This window comes from Mesoplodon densirostris, chromosome 7, assembly GCF_025265405.1.
Source record: "Mesoplodon densirostris isolate mMesDen1 chromosome 7, mMesDen1 primary haplotype, whole genome shotgun sequence".
Lineage (NCBI taxonomy): Eukaryota > Metazoa > Chordata > Mammalia > Artiodactyla > Ziphiidae > Mesoplodon > Mesoplodon densirostris.
Window position 1 is genome coordinate 62,756,371 of NC_082667.1, and position 15,695 is coordinate 62,772,065.

General features: G+C 39.7%; 1 protein-coding gene across 1 annotated transcript in view; it reads left to right on the forward strand.

Annotated features, from left to right (window-relative positions):
* Positions 1-15,695, forward strand: part of LOC132493598 (olfactory receptor 10A4-like) — a 133,050-nt gene that overhangs the window by 90,816 nt on the left and 26,539 nt on the right. The window contains 1 exon segment of the mRNA XM_060104307.1: positions 7,274-7,446. Coding sequence (XP_059960290.1) covers positions 7,408-7,446 — 39 coding nt within the window. The 5' untranslated portion in view covers positions 7,274-7,407.

A 15,695-nucleotide genomic window follows, 5' to 3' on the forward strand; every position in this document is an offset into this window, starting at 1 on the left:
AAGATGGAATTCAAGGAAGCTTCCATCACCAAGCCAAGAGGAGAACCTCCTATGCCTTTCTAGACATTATGACATTTTTTATAATTGATGATATTGAATACTCTAGAATCCAGGATAAATATACACCAATATGAATCTAGAAGAGTAAATGTAGAGAATTTGTAGTGGATGGGGATTTAGGGTGGCCCCTATTTGAAGAACCTGAGGGATTTTCAGAATGGCCAGGTGGAATGCAAAGGGCAATCAAGTCAGAAGCTTAATTTGGAGGAGTGGCCACCATGGAAGTGGTAAGGATGCACTTAGGGAATAGCTGCCAGTAATATGGGAGCAGTTGTGGACTTTGCTCACTCTGAAAGGGATTCAACTGCATTTTGGTACCATTAGTGGATATTGAGAGCATTAGAAGAGATTACTAATTACTAACAGTACCCCTTGGGTTTGGGGTCATATTGAGGGGGAAGCAGATCCAGGATTTTTGTTAGTTTGGTCAAATAAAGACTTGGAGTTGATGTAACTTGGGATACCATTTTAGGGGAATATTTTTGAACCCTCAAACTGGTTATCCCAGACATCTTGTTTACATATCCAATTCAAGCAGATCTTATTGGTTCTACCATCAAAATATATCCTGAATCAGGCCGCACACCATGTGTAGCACTAACCACCATCCTAATACAAGCTGCTATCATCTCTTTCCTGGATTGTTGCAGTAGTCTTCTAACTCATTCCCTGTATTGTCATTGTCATTGTAGTCTACCCCATCTCTTTCAGTCTATTCTCCACACAGTTTGGAGAGAGACCCTTTTAAACTGAAAGCAAGATATCACTCCTCTGCTTAGAAATCTCCAGGAGCTTCCCATCTCACTCTTAGCAAAAGTAACACTTCTTGCAATGTCCCACAAGGCCCTATATCATTTTCCTCTCTGACCACTCTGTCCCTTGTTTTTTTGTGCTACAGCTATGCTGGCTTCCTTGTTGGTCTTCAGGCATGCTTCCATCTTGGGGCCTTTGCTCTTATTCTGTTTGAAGAAATTTAGTTTTCCCAGTCATACCTTCACTTTCTTCAGAATTATGCTCATATTTCACTGTACCCAGAAAAGTCTTTCCTGATGACCCTATATTAAATCGCAATCCTTTATGGCCAGTACTCATTAACCTCTTTATTTTGCTATAATTTTTTCTTCTTAACACTTATCATCATCTAACATACTATTTGTTTGCTTATTTATTTATTGTCTCTTTCCACTAGAATGTACGTTTTATAAAAATAAGGACTTTATCTTTTTCTTTGTTTTAACTCTTGAGTCACTACCTTTTAGAATAGTAGCTAGAAGAGAGAATGCAGCTCAATGATTTTTGAACATATCAAATCGTAATAGTTTCTTTATTTTACCAAAATTGGATCATATTATATACATCTATTTATAACTTACTTTGTTTATTTAATATGTTTTCATATTTTTTCTCTGTAGATGTACAAGGAGTTGCCTCATTTTTCTTAATTTCTGTATTAAATTCTGTTGAAAAGACAGACCACTTCTTAGCAAGCTCAAAGTAATGAACTTTTAAATGTTTTTCACGTTTTGTTTTTATGTGCAATTCTTTGACAAGTACTTTCCATAATTAGCTAGTATGTGTTTATATATTTACTTAGAATAAATTCCTAGAAGTAAAACTGTTAGGTCATGTCCTTTTTTCAGGCTTTTGATATACATTATGAAATTGTCCTCCAGTATACTAGTTTATATTTCTACCAGCAGTATATAGACTTTTCCATTTCCATACATGCTGGTTAACAGTGGCATAATTATTTATTTTAACTTCTGTTAACTTTTTATTTTGTTTCTTTTTAAGCTTATTTGGATATTAATGACATCTAAGATTTATTTATAGATTTATTTATATTTTTTATTTCAGCTGTTTGGTTATGCATTTTAATATTCTACCCATTATCCTATGATGTGTTTATTTTTTCATGTTTACTTATATATTTAAAAATAAACTACATATTAAGGATGGCAAACTTTTGTCTTTATGATATACAGCAGATATTTTTTCTTTTCTGTTGTATCTTTAAATGTAATTGTTTTTGTTTTGCTTTATTTTTGCTATGTAAAAGTTTTAAATTTATATGAAATCAGATCTGTTGATATTTTCCTTAATATTGTCTGGTTTTGGTTTTATTACAAGGTCTTTCTCACTGAAACAAGTATAAGTTACTCAAAATATTTGTCACTTCTATGGGATTTTTGTACATTTGGATTTTTATTTTATGTAAAGTATGTGTCATTATCTATCAAATATTTTTCTAAATGATATACCATTTTTTTCCACCCACATTTGTTGAAAACCCCTCCTTTCTGTACTTACATGAAATGCTGACTTTATCTTATATCAAATTTCTGTTTTTGGTCTTTTTCATTGAATTCTTTGATCTTTTAACTTTTGCTTAATAGCATACCATTTTAGTTGCTTGTGCTTTATAAATAAGTATAATATAGCACAAAATGTGAGCAATTTTCTCATCATTATTAATCTTTTAATTGTTATTTAATGGATATTCTTATAAAATTATCCTTTCAGGTGATCTTTATAATTATTTGGTCAAATTCTCTTATGAATTCTGAATATAGTTTTTAGTATCTTCTTCTAGCCAAAGATCCACCTGAAGGGAACTACTTAAGGTCTCTCTCTCTCTTTCTGCCTCTGACCTGACCTCATCTTTTTGATGACTTTATAAGTGGCTATGTGATCTTTTTAGTAATTTTTGTTTGTCTGTCTTTGCTTTGTCACTCCCACTAAGGATGCGATGCTCTTGTATTCATTTTTATTCTGCTTGCAGTTGGCAGAACTCTTGGATTATAATATGTGGTCAGGAGATAATTTCTGAATGAACTGATGATTTTTGTCTCTGTCCTTCTCTAAACTGAAGTTTCTGTAGCTTTATGGGGGGATAATACCGTGCAGAAGTTTCACGAAGAGAAACAAATAGAATAACAAGCTTAGTGGGCCTAGCACAGGGCCCTACCAAATAGTTAAGCTTTGTTTTTTGTTTCCCTCTCCTTTGTTGTGGCATCATCATGGTAAGAAAAGAATGAGGATTTTTCAGCCAGATTTATTTAGCTTCATTATTTTTTTGTTTTGTTTTTGAAGGTGACTTTATTGAAGTATAATTCTTAAAATAACATTCACCAATTTTAAGTACATAATTGATGAGTCTTAATGAGTATATTCCATCATATAATCACCACTAGGATAACAATATAGAACACTTCCATCATTCACAATTTCCCTCTTACCCCTGTGCAGTGGATCACCTCTCCCAACCCAGAGCCCCAGGAGACTACTGATCTGCTTTTCATCCCCATAGTTGTGTTTGTTGTAGAATTTCATTTAAATTGAGTCATATAGTGCATATTTTATAGTGTCTGGCTTCTGTCATTTTGTTTTTGACATTATGGTTGCATTTAGCAGTGGTTTCTTTATCTAATCACCTGTTTGGTTTTTTGTTTGCTTGCTTGCTTGTTTATTACTGAGTATTCTATTGTAGGGATATACCACAATTTGTTTATCTATTAATTCTTGATAGCTGAAGGTTATTTCCAGTTTGAAGTTACTACAAAGAAGCTGCAATGGGCATTAGATTATAACTCTTCCTATGGATAATGTTTTCATTTCTATTGGTTAAATAACAGTAAATGGGAATGCTGTGTTTTGTTTTGTTTTGTTTTGTTTAACATCTTTATTGGAGTATAATTGCTGTACAATGTTGTGTTAGTGTCTTCTGTACAACAAAGTGAATCAGCCATATGTATGCATATATCCCCATATCCCCTCCCTCTTGCGTCTCCCTCCTGCCTTCCCTATTCCACCCCTCCAGGTGGTCACAAAGCACCGAGCTGATCTCCCTGTGCAGCTGCTTCCCACTAGATATCTATTTTAAGCAGCTGCTTAAAATATCTATTTTAAGATATTTATTTTAAGCAGCTGCTTCCCACTAGATATCTATTTTACATTTGGTAGTGTATATATGTCAGTGCTACTCTCTCACTTCATCCCTAGCTTCATTATTGAACCTCCCTGGTTCAATACTGTATGGGTTAATGCAGATATATCCCTCATTTTATGGTCTATATCTTAGTCTACACTCAAACCAGGTTGTAATCCTGAAGATCAAATCTGGGCAGACAGGATCCCTTTTCTTCTATTTGTAATTTGAACTTCTGTGACCCTCCAGAAGGAAGAGACCACGTAACTTGTTCTGTGCCTTTCAGGCTTTTCTTCACTATCTTGTGCTTAATTGTGCTCCAAATTGTGAATATGTCTTTGCTGTCCCTCTGTGCTGGGAGGATGCAGGGGGTGGGACCAGACCAGATGTTGCCCTGCTTCTCATTGCCCTGAAATGAAACTTCAGCGTGGCTTTGCAAGTAAAGTTTGTTTGTCTCAATCATTTAAATCATTTAATGGAGAAAATATCCATAGATTCAAAAACAGTCTTACACAAATGTTCACATTTATTACTTGGCTTCTTCCTTGTTAATCATTGCAGAATTTCTGTTTCATTCCTCAGTACCCAGAAATGAGCCGACTTTTACTGTCAGTAGGGATTTTGGCTACAGCAGAAAACATTTGTCTAAAATGTGGCTTTAAGTGAATAGATATTGTACTCTTTTCTTTACTTCATAATTGAAAAACCCCAGGACATCTCTGAGAAGGAAACAAACTTTCAAACATTGATCCAGTGACAGCTGCCTTTCAACCAAGTTAGAGTTTGGAAAGATAAAGGCTCTAGCATTTGAAAAAGTTGAAGTTGACCTGTTTTTCTAAGTATAAAGTATAGAAATTGTGATATTTGAGTCACCAAGTAGTCTACTCATTTCCCATTTGTAGTATCTGGTGATGTTAGAAGGCTGCAGCAATGAGCTGTCTCCTGATTAGGTTCCCTGGATTTTCACCTGTCTCTCTTTCTCTATCTTCCCTCCACTCCACCTGCAGGGCACTGGGGGTTAGAAGATTGTGGTGGGTAGGAGATAGAATTCACATCGTGGAATTCCTGGCTCCAGGCTTTCTGAGCAGGGGAGCATGTTCTTCATTGTATGGGTTGTCTTGAGTTTCTGACTCAGTTGATTCTCTTGTGTATGTTTGTGTGGGGGTGAATCTGCTCATCTTCTGTGAGCAGCTCAGGCGGTGGCTTACCCTGGCCTGCTCTATCCACTATCAGTCTTGCATCCATTTTCAAAGTCTCCCATCCCCTCACAGACCCTCTTCTGTTCTCATCATTATATTTACATTAAAAAGGTTTCTGTGTTTGTTACTATCATTTTAGCAGAGTCTCTGAAGGGAAAGGGAATAAATATGTGAGTTCAGTCTGTCATCTTTCCTTGGAACCTTATTGGCTATTAAACTGGGTAATATCAGGAATTCCCTGGTGGTCCAGTGATGAGGTCTTGGCACGTCCACTGCTGAGGGCAGAGGTTCAATCCCTGGTTGGGGAAGTAAGGGAAGTAAGATCCCGTAGGCCGCACAGTGTGGCCAAAAAATTTAAAATATATATATATACACACACACAGGCTAACGACTCTCTCTTTTTCAAAAATCTCTTCATCTGCCACCTCGTATACCTTCACCTATCACTCTGCCTTCATCCTTGGCTTCTCAGAAACTTTGTGAAAGAAATCTATGCTCATTCTCTTTACTTTCTCACATTCTACTCTCTCCTACCCGCTCCTGCTTCTGGCCAGGCTGGCAAAGGTGTGCTGGTCAGGGTCTTTCATGTTAGTGAAGCCAAACCCAGAACCCATCACGTGATGGGTAAGAACCACAGAGAAAATCTGGCTTCCATTGATGGCATTGCAGAAGTTTCTTGTGATGTGCACTGCCCAGCCATTGCCAGAAACATCTAGGGTTTCCAGGACCATGTTTCTGAATGGGTTCAGACACTTCCCCCAGTCCATTGAGACCCTGTTCTACAGGTTTTTAACAGCAAGGCTTAAAAAGGAGAGTGCTTTTCCTTGGAGGGGTTTGAGCTCGTGCTCACAAACAATGGTTATTTGGTTGAGGGAAAGATCGATGGCCTTCAGGGAATTCAGTTCCCGGAATGAAGGATGAAGGGAAAGACTCTGCATCTGATTTTTGGGTAGGTCCAAGTGAGCCAAAGACCCCACATTTCTGAAATAACCATCTTTAAATACAGCACTGGAGAGACCACAGTAAAACAGTCGAAGTTCGGAGAGATGGGACAGTTCCTAAAAAGCATCTGGGTGCAAGAAGTCTATCTGACTTTTGCCCAGGTCCAAGATTCTGAGATTGGGCAGATCTGCTGTGTCAGTGTACTTAAACAGCTCTGGATAAGGCCGTCAGTAGCTTCCATATTGCTCAAGAGGCAGGTTTTGTTTGTTTGTTTGTTTTGTTTTAGTGTTCTCCTTACCCTTAGGAGGTGTTAAAGTTCAACTGAGTAAATTTTAAAGATCTCTTTGGCTTTATTCAATGATTGATGTGTGGGTCAGAGTCTAATCTAGTAGATAGAAGAGATCTCTGAAGAGCTATACAGTGAAGTAATTTTATAGACAGTGGGGAAAAGGAACAAGGAAGCTGTACTAGGCAAAAAGGCAGATTGGTTATTTGCTTAGAGGAATGTCAAAGATTTATCAGGCGGATTACCTAACCAATGCTGATCAGGCAATTCCTGATTGACTGGTATCGGACTCATTTCTGGGAAAGCCAAAACTATAATTAAGTCTCAGCTTAGTGATGTGGGGTCAGCATGAGTGACTCAATTTTGGGCCTGTTATCTTGTTTTTAACAGAGTGTGTGACAATATTCCTGTTTCTAGAAACCACCATTGACTTTCATGACACAGCACTTTTCTTGTTTACCCCTTTGCGAATCTGGCTGCACTTCTCTTCTGCTGGCTTTGCAAGCTCATCGCACTCTGTAGAGACATGCACTACTGTATTTCTTTATGGCCTCATTGTAAACCCTTCCTTATCTACTCTGTACTCTCACTCTAAATGACCCCTTATCTTCACTGGTCAACCATATGCAAATTGTTTTCTTAGTTATCTGTCAAGCGTTGTATCAGAGTTCTATCCAAGGGATTTATTACAGGGTTGTGATCTCATGCAATAAAATGACTGTTGCCTCTGTGATTAGTGCTGAGCCTGAAGTCATCAGGACAGGCACTTGGGGAGGTAAGATGAACATGACATGGGGGAGGATAATGGTAAACTGGAATCCATGAGGATGAGCTGAAGACTGTTTTGATCTCTTACAGCCTCCAGTCATCCAATCACCTAACTGATAATTCGGGTGATCTGCAAAAGAAGCTGGTGCCCTTTATCACAATATTAAACTCCTACCTAGCCCACATGTCGGAGAAGATGAAAGAGGGAAGCTGGATGGGAGCTGATGGAGGTGTCGCCTGAACCACTGCCCCACCTCTACGAGGTAAGTCAGTGACAACATCTGTGAGCTGCAATAGTGTCCCTAATCAACTTTCTACATGGAATACAAAGAATATAGCTGCTTCACCTCTGCCTTCTAAATCTCACACAGAATATCTCTGTGGTCTACACTAACCTTGAACTACAAAGGGAAGGAAGTTCTAGAAAATGTAGTTTCAATTTAACTAAGTAGACACAGGACAACTCCGCTACAAGTCTTGAGTTCCAGGCCCATAAAACTAGGGTGACCACATAGTTTGCTTTTAAAATGGGGCACTTTAGAGAGTGAAACATGATGGGGCAAATGCTACAATCCTCACAACAATCCAGGCCATCTATTTCAGAATATATACTCTAAACCTGCAAATCATCTACTCTGGAGTGGACCTCTCAAAGTATTTCCTCTAAGTGCAGTTTCTGACACTAGTCATCTTTACTCTTATTTGCTGTAATCCTATCATCATGCTAAGTTGTATTAAAGAGACACATTTCTATGGCAACCAAAATTTTTTCCTTGGCCTTTACAGTCTCCTGCCATGATGCACTCTAATAATGCACTCTAAATATATTGTTTTCCTATTTTCCTGTTTTCCATTTACTTCCACTTTTTCCCCCCATGGAATCTTCTCAGTTTAAGTGAGTTTCAAACTTTGGCTTCTTTGTCTTTGTTTTTAAATCGGTATATGGGCTTTGTGTATGTACTAATGGCCTTGTAGTTTAATTTGGGGGGGCACCATAATTTCAGGAGTTTGTCTAAATTACATCAATTCATTTGGTGATTAAAAGCCTATTTGTTTTCAAATTCACATTTGAAAGCTTTTCATTTCTTTCTTTTTTTTTTTTTTTTTTTTGCGGTACGCGGGCCTCTCACTGTTGTGGTCTCTCCCGTTGCGGAGCACAGGCTCCGGACGCGCAGGCTCAGCGGCCATGGCTCACGGGCCCAGCCGCTCCGCGGCATGTGGGATCTTCCCGGACCGGGGCACGAACCCGTGTCCCCTGCATCGGCAGGCAGACTCTCAACCACTGCGCCGCCAGGGAAGCCCTTTCATTACTTTTTGATCTCAGAGAAGCATCCCGCCTAAAATATTTTTCAGAACAGAGATAGAGGATTGGAAATTCCCGGGTTCAGTGGATCTTTTCCTTTGCTAAACAAGATTGTCCTCTCTCTTCAAAACGTTCTCCTTGATGAGTCAATATTCCATCATTCTCAGGAAAATGGGAGAAATTTAAAAAAGGAATTAAAAGCCAGATAGGAAAGCAAAGATTCATGGCTGAATGCTAGAAAATTTATCTCAAATGACTGCTTTATGTTTATAGCGATCATTTAAGAAATATGGATACCTAAAACCTTGGAGGAAAAATCCAAGAAGAGGAGGAAACCAGATTAGGAGCAGACTAATGTAAGATGAGCAATGGTCTGAAGTAGAACACAGTTGAATCTGTATTCCATGCATGGAGTCAACACACACAGGAAAATAACCAAGAAGTGACCTTTTCAATAGTATGATTCAAAGACATGTTTGGCATAAGAGGAAGTCATGTCTTTGAATAACATTGAGAAGTAGCCACTTTAAACTGTCACAAATAAATATCATTACTAGCTTTCTTGGGAAGTATAAATTATTGAAATGATAAATATTTCTTAATTAAAAATATAACTTGAAGCAATAGTTTTCCTGCAGACTAGATCCTGGAGTAACTGTTTCTTCTAGGAGTGGTCAGATTTACCAAGTATGTGAAGAAAAACTTTCTGTCCTCTTGACTTCAATGCTTCCACCTGCATTGGAGAAGTGGAGAAGGATCCCCAGAGCTCTGTGGCAGATCCCTTTACTTCTCAGTAATTTCCCAAACTCACAACTCTGCTGTCACTCTCTGCCTTGAGCCTAAACAGTTAACCCAAGATTTACGGGTTGAATTGTGTCCCCTAAAAGATACGTTAATAAATCCTCCCCCGCCCCAGTTGCTCAGAAGGTGACCTTATTTGGAAATAGGGTGATTACAGATGTAATTAGTTAAGATGAGGTCATATTGGAGTAGGGTGGCCCTTAATCCAATATAACTGGTATCCCTGTCAGAAGAGGAGAAAGAGACACACAGGCAGAATACCATGTGATGATGGAGGCAGAGATTGAGGTGCTGTAACTGCAAGTCCGGGAATGCCAAAGGTTGCCAGCAAATCACCAAAAAAATTGAAGAGGCAAAGGAAGATTCTTCCCTACCAGTTTCAGATAAAGGATGGTTCTGCTGACACCTTGATTTTGAACTTCTAGCCTCCAGAAACTTGAGACAATGAATTTGTGTTGTTTTAAGCCAACCAGTCTGTGGTACTTTGTTACTGTAGCCCTAGGCAACTAATATACACGGTGTGTGCTTATGTCCTTCATCTCTATGCTTGATACAAGAAACCCGCGGCGTACAGTTCAGCATATACCTCTGCATGTTAAATTCTCATATGATTTAAACAGCCTCCTTTTGACTATATCTCATGCCCCTGTCTAAATCTGAAATCTTTTTCTTGTGTCCTGTGGAACATGAGGTCAGACAGCAAAACGAAACCAGACTTTCCTGTAAAGTCAAAGCTTCCTGTACTAACATCTCAAATACATCTGGCACATTCCCTTCTAAGGAATTTTAAACTTGCTGTTATCTTCATTCAGAATGCTCTTCTCTCAGATAACTGAATGACTCCCTCTTTCAATTCCTTTAGGTCTTTAATTCAATATAACTTTCTCAGAAAGGCCTTTCTAATCACTTTATGTGAAGTTGCCATCCTATGCTTGCTACTCCCTTTCTATTTCTCTTCCCTGATGTATTTTTTTGAAGTATAGTTGATTTACAATATTATATTAGTTTCAGGTGTACAATACAGTGATTCAATATTTTTATAGATTATACTCAATTTAAACTTATTACAAAACAACGGCCATATTTCCCTCTGCTGTACAATATATCCTTTTTGCTTATTTATCTTATACATAGTAGTTTGTATCTCTTAATCCCTTTTCATCCCTGATGTGTTTTTTACCTTAGCACTTTTCACCATAAAATGTAATTTGTAATTTATTTTGTTTGGAAGGAAAAATTCTACAGGGTGTTGTATAAAATTGATATAAACACCTAATAATAACTTAAATGAACTATTAAAAAGTGCTGACCTGAAACAAATAGACTGCAAGATATTTCTCCAACAAAGATGGGTTTATTCAGGATCAGCAGAGAATTGCAGTTTGGAGTCTGCATCTTTGGCAAGCCACATGCAAGTCCCCACACAGTAAGGGAAGGAGAATACTTTTACAGAAGGAGCAAGGAAGTTGGGAAGGCCATAGTAAACAAAGAGTCCATGGCTTTTCATGTTTGAGTCCTTGACAGGAACAAAGAGGAATCTTCCTTCTTCCTGTTGGACTCTGCTATTGTCCCAGAGTGTGAGAGCTTCCTCTTTGCTGTCCTGACTCTATTTAATTGAGGTTGCTGTTTATTATTTTTTTTACACTTTTCCCCTTTTTTTAAATTTTATTTTTTATTTTTTATTTTTTCTTTTTGCGGTATGTGGGCCTCTCACTGTTGTGGCCTCTCCCGTTGCGGAGCACAGGCTCCGGATGCGCAGGCCCAGCGGCCATGGCTCACGGGCCCAGCCGCTCCGCGGCATATGGGATCCTCCCAGACCGGGGCACGAACCCGTATCCCCTGCATCAGCAGGCGGACTCTTAACCACTTGCGCCACCAGGGAGGCCCACTTTTCCCCTTTTTATCAAGATTTTTCTCTGAAAGCATTGCTGATCGAGTCAGGTTTTCCAATTTCAGTGGCTTTTTTGCCCATCTGTGCCAGGAAGCACCTTTCTTCCTGTAAGTGCTGTGAGTGTAGGGTCTCACATTGGAGGGAAAGTGCACAGATTGGAAACCTTTGGAGTCACATCTGAGTAACGAGGGGTAAGAGGGAGAACTCTCAGGCACTTTTTATCTGAAGCCCATATGTTATCAAGATCATAGACATTGGAGGTCATCTGAAGTTTTACATCATCATCAAAGGTTTGGTGACAAACTTCCAACAAACCTAATCTGGATATTTTGGGAAAACTGTATCATCCAATGTCATCTGATTCAGTTCTGTGAAATCTTTACTTTCAGGTCACCAGATGATGTGCTGTCCAATCAGGATTTGATGCTTTCTTTACATATGTCATGTGAATCCAAGAGTCTATCTATTCCTTGGGGTTTGGTGACACAGGATTGGTTAGCAGTGCCTGAAAGAGACCTCTCCAACTAGGTTGAGGAGACCTCTTCTGGAGGTATCTTTTCCAAAAGATGAAATCTCCAGGTTGCAAGCTTTGATGCTTAAGATCTTTGTCTCTTGAGAGTGCACTATGAAATGATTGATGTACCAAAATATGGTTATTTTTAATAGAAGCAGTTAGGCCTTTGCAATATCAGAGTATCTCTCCTTTTATCAGTTTTGATCAAAAGAAGCAGGAGCCAAGTGCATTGGGCATCCTGTGACTATCTCAAAGGGTGAGAGCTTATGAGTTCCAAAAAGGGTAGATCTGAAATGTAGAAGGACCAACAGCAATGATATTGGCCAAGGTATTTGGAGGGCCTATACAAATTTTGCAAATTGAATCTCAATAATGCTGTTAGTATGTTTGACTAAACCAGAGCATTGAGGGTGATAAGCAAAGTGAATATGTTGTAAAACCAGCATAGTTGTTGAAGTATCTGGCCAGTAAAATGGGTTTCTTGGTCATTATTAAGTTTGAGAGGAGTTTCCTAGGTAGGGATTATCTTTTCCAGAAGGACTTTGGCCAGAGAAAAGGCCTTTCTGCAAGGGGAGGCTTCAGTCTAGTCTGAAGATATACAGATCATGACTAAAACATATTTATAACCCATTAGACAGAGGAAGTTGTATGAAATATATTGACCAGACCTCAAACAATCCATTAGGCAGTTTAAATTGTTTAGAAACAGTACAAACAGGCTTCCTTGCATTACCCTTTGGGCAAGTGGAACAAGTGAGGTAGGCACTCTTTGCAACCTTGTTACTCTTTCCCACCAATATTGATTCATGAATGCCATCATTTTGTCAGTGGACCAACAGTGGTGAGGAATGGGCATTTTAGAGTCTCCAGGAGGACTGGTGTTACTGAACCAAACTTGGGTCTGCTTGCCCATGCACAGTAAACTCGATATACCGACACCTGGCTGTGGTGAAGAGAAGTGAAGCATTTATTGCAAGGCCAAGCAAGGAGTATGGGCAGCTAATGCTCAAAAGACCAGAACTCCCCAATGGATTTAAGGGAAGGGTTTTTAAAGACAGGGTGAGTGAGAGTGTTGCAGGGTGCCTGATCAGCTTGTGGACTTTCTTCTGATTGGTTGGTGGTGAGGTAATTGGGAGTCAACATCATCAACCTTATGGTACCAACTGTTCTGGGTCTGCGTGCTTGTGGTCAGCATGCAGTTAACTTCTTCTACTTGGTCATGGTTTTAGTATCTGAAAAACAGCTCAAGATATGGCTCAGATATTATATATAGCCTTTGAGAGGGACTAAAGTCCTTGACTTTGTTGCATGGCTAAACTATTATTGTTTTGTCTTGCTTGACTGTTTCCCTTCGTTTCTGTATTTTCTCAGTTCTCTGATTAAATTTACTCTTTGGAACTTGGGCAAGGCCTAGGAGGCTAAAGTTTTTCTACAAACAAGTGACAGGGGACATGGCAGGGTCCTGCTCAGCTACACTGGGTTTTTACTTAGTCCAAAGTGGAACTTTCTCTTGTTATCAAATCAATAATAAGAAGAAATGGGACCGTGGCTTCACAGTCACCTTCAGTTGAAACTGTCCAATCTCAAATCAGAACAAAGTACCAAATGAGTACTGACATAGAGAACAAGGCCTTAATGGAAATGTTAAACCTCAACATAAATCCTGAACAATGCCTTGAGAGCTTCAAATGCAAAGAGAGCATGAGCTCAGATGCAGGAGAAAGAAATACCTTCAAACTCCAGGGTCAATGAGAAAAGCAGTGAGCCTATGGGGTCAATTGTGGCTATGGCACCTGTTTACTCACCATCTCCACAGCCTTCAGGGATCTTCTCTGGTCCTTATATGAGCCACCAAAATGTTGACCTAAAATAAATAAACGGCCAGATATTTCTCCAGCAAAGATGGGCTTATTCAGGATTAGCAGAGAATGGCAATTTGAGATTTGCAACTATGGCAAGCCATGTTCATCTCCCCACACAGCAAGGGAAGGAGAATGCTTTTACAGAGGGAGGAAAGAAGTTGGGAGTGCTATAGTAAACAAAGAGTCCATGGCTTTGTATTTAATTTTTGACAGTTTGATTAATATGTGTCTTGGCGTGTTTCTCCTTGGGTTTATCCTGTATGGGACTCTCTGTGCTTCCTGGACTTGATTAACTATTTCCTTTCCCATATTAGGGAAGTTTTCAACTATAATCTCTTCAAATATTTTCTCAGTCCCTTTCTTTTTCTCTTCTTCTTCTGAAACCCCTATAATTCGAATGTTGGTGCGTTTAATGTTGTCCCAGAGGTCTCTGAGACTGTCCTCACTTCTTTTCATTCTTTTTTCTTTCTTCTGCTCTGCAGTAGTTATTTCCACTATTTTATCTTCCAGGTCACTTATCCGTTCTTCTGCCTCAGTTATTCTGCTATTGATCCCGTCTAGAGTATTTTTAATTTCATTTATTGTGTTGTTCATCATTGCTTCTTTCATCTTTAGTTCTTCTAGGTCCTTGTTAAATGTTTCTTGCATTTTGTCTATTCTATTTCCAAGATTTTGGATCATCTTTACTATCATTATTCTGAATTTTTTTTCAGGTAGACTGCCTATTTCCTCTTCATTTGTTAGGTGTGGTGGGTTTTTATCTTGCTCCTTCATTTGCTGTGTGTTTTTCTGTCTTCTCATTTTGCTTATCTTACTGTGTTTGGGGTCTCCTTTTTGCAGGCTGCAGGTTCGTAGTACCCGTTGTTTTTGGTGTCTGTCCCCAGTGGCTAAAGTTGGTTCAGTGGGTTGTGTAGGCTTCCTGGTGGAGGGGACTAGTGCCTGTGTTCTGGTGGATGAGGCTGGATCTTGTCTTTCTGGTGGGCAGGTCCACGTCTGGTGGTGTGTTTTGGGGTGTCTGTGGACTTATTATGATTTTAGGCAGCCTCTCTGCTAATGGGTGGGGTTGTGTTCCTGTCTTGCTAGTTGTTTGGCATAGGGTATCCAACACTGTAGCTTGCTGGTCGTTGAGTGAAGCTGGGTGCTGGTGTTGAGATGGAGATCTCTGGAAGATTTTCCCGTTTGATATTATGTTGAGCTGGGAAGTCTCTTGTGGACCAGTGTCCTGAAATTGGCTCTCCCACCTCAGAGGCACAGCACTGACTCCTGGCTGCAGCACCAAGAGCCTTTCATCGGCTCAGAATAAAAGGGAGAAAAAGTAGAAAGAAAGAAAGAAAGAAAAGAAAGAAAGAAAGAAAGAAAGAAAGAAAGAAAGAAAGAGGATATAAGAAAATAAAATAAGGTAAAATAAAATAAAGTTATTAAAATAAAAAAAATTATTATTAAGAAAAAAAAAATTTTAAGTAAAAAAAAAAAAAAAAACGGATAGAACCCTAGGACAAATGGTGAAAGCAAAGCTATACAGACAAAATCTCACACAGAAGCATACACATACACACTCACAAAAAGAGGAAAAGGGGAAAAAATAATAAATCTTGCTCTCAAAGTCCACCTCCTCAATTTGGGATGATTTGTTGTCTCTTCAGGTATTCCACAGATGCAGGGTACATCAAATTGATGGTGGAGCTTTAATCCGCTGCTCCTGAGGCTGCTGAGAGAGATTTCCCTTTCTCTTCTTTGTTCGCACAGCTCCCGGGGTTCAGCTTTGTATTTGGCCCCGCCTCTGCGTGTAGGTCGCCGGAGGGCGTCTGTTCTTCGCTCAGACAGGACGGGGTTAAAGGAGCCGCTGATTCGGGGGCTCTGGCTCACTCAGGCCGGGGGGAGGGAGGAGTACGAAGTTCGGGGCGAGCCTGCGGTGGCAGAGGCCGGCGTGATGTTGCACCAGCCTGAGGTGCGCCGTGCATTCTCCCGGGGAAGTTGTCCCTGGATCCCGGGACCCTGGCAGTGGCGGGCTGCACAGGCTCCCGGAAGGGAGGTGTGGAGAGTGACCTGTGCTCGCACACAGGCTTCTTGGTGGCCGCAGCAGCAGCCTTAGCGTCTCATGCCCGTCTCTGGGGTCCGCGCTGTTACCCGTGGCTCGCGCC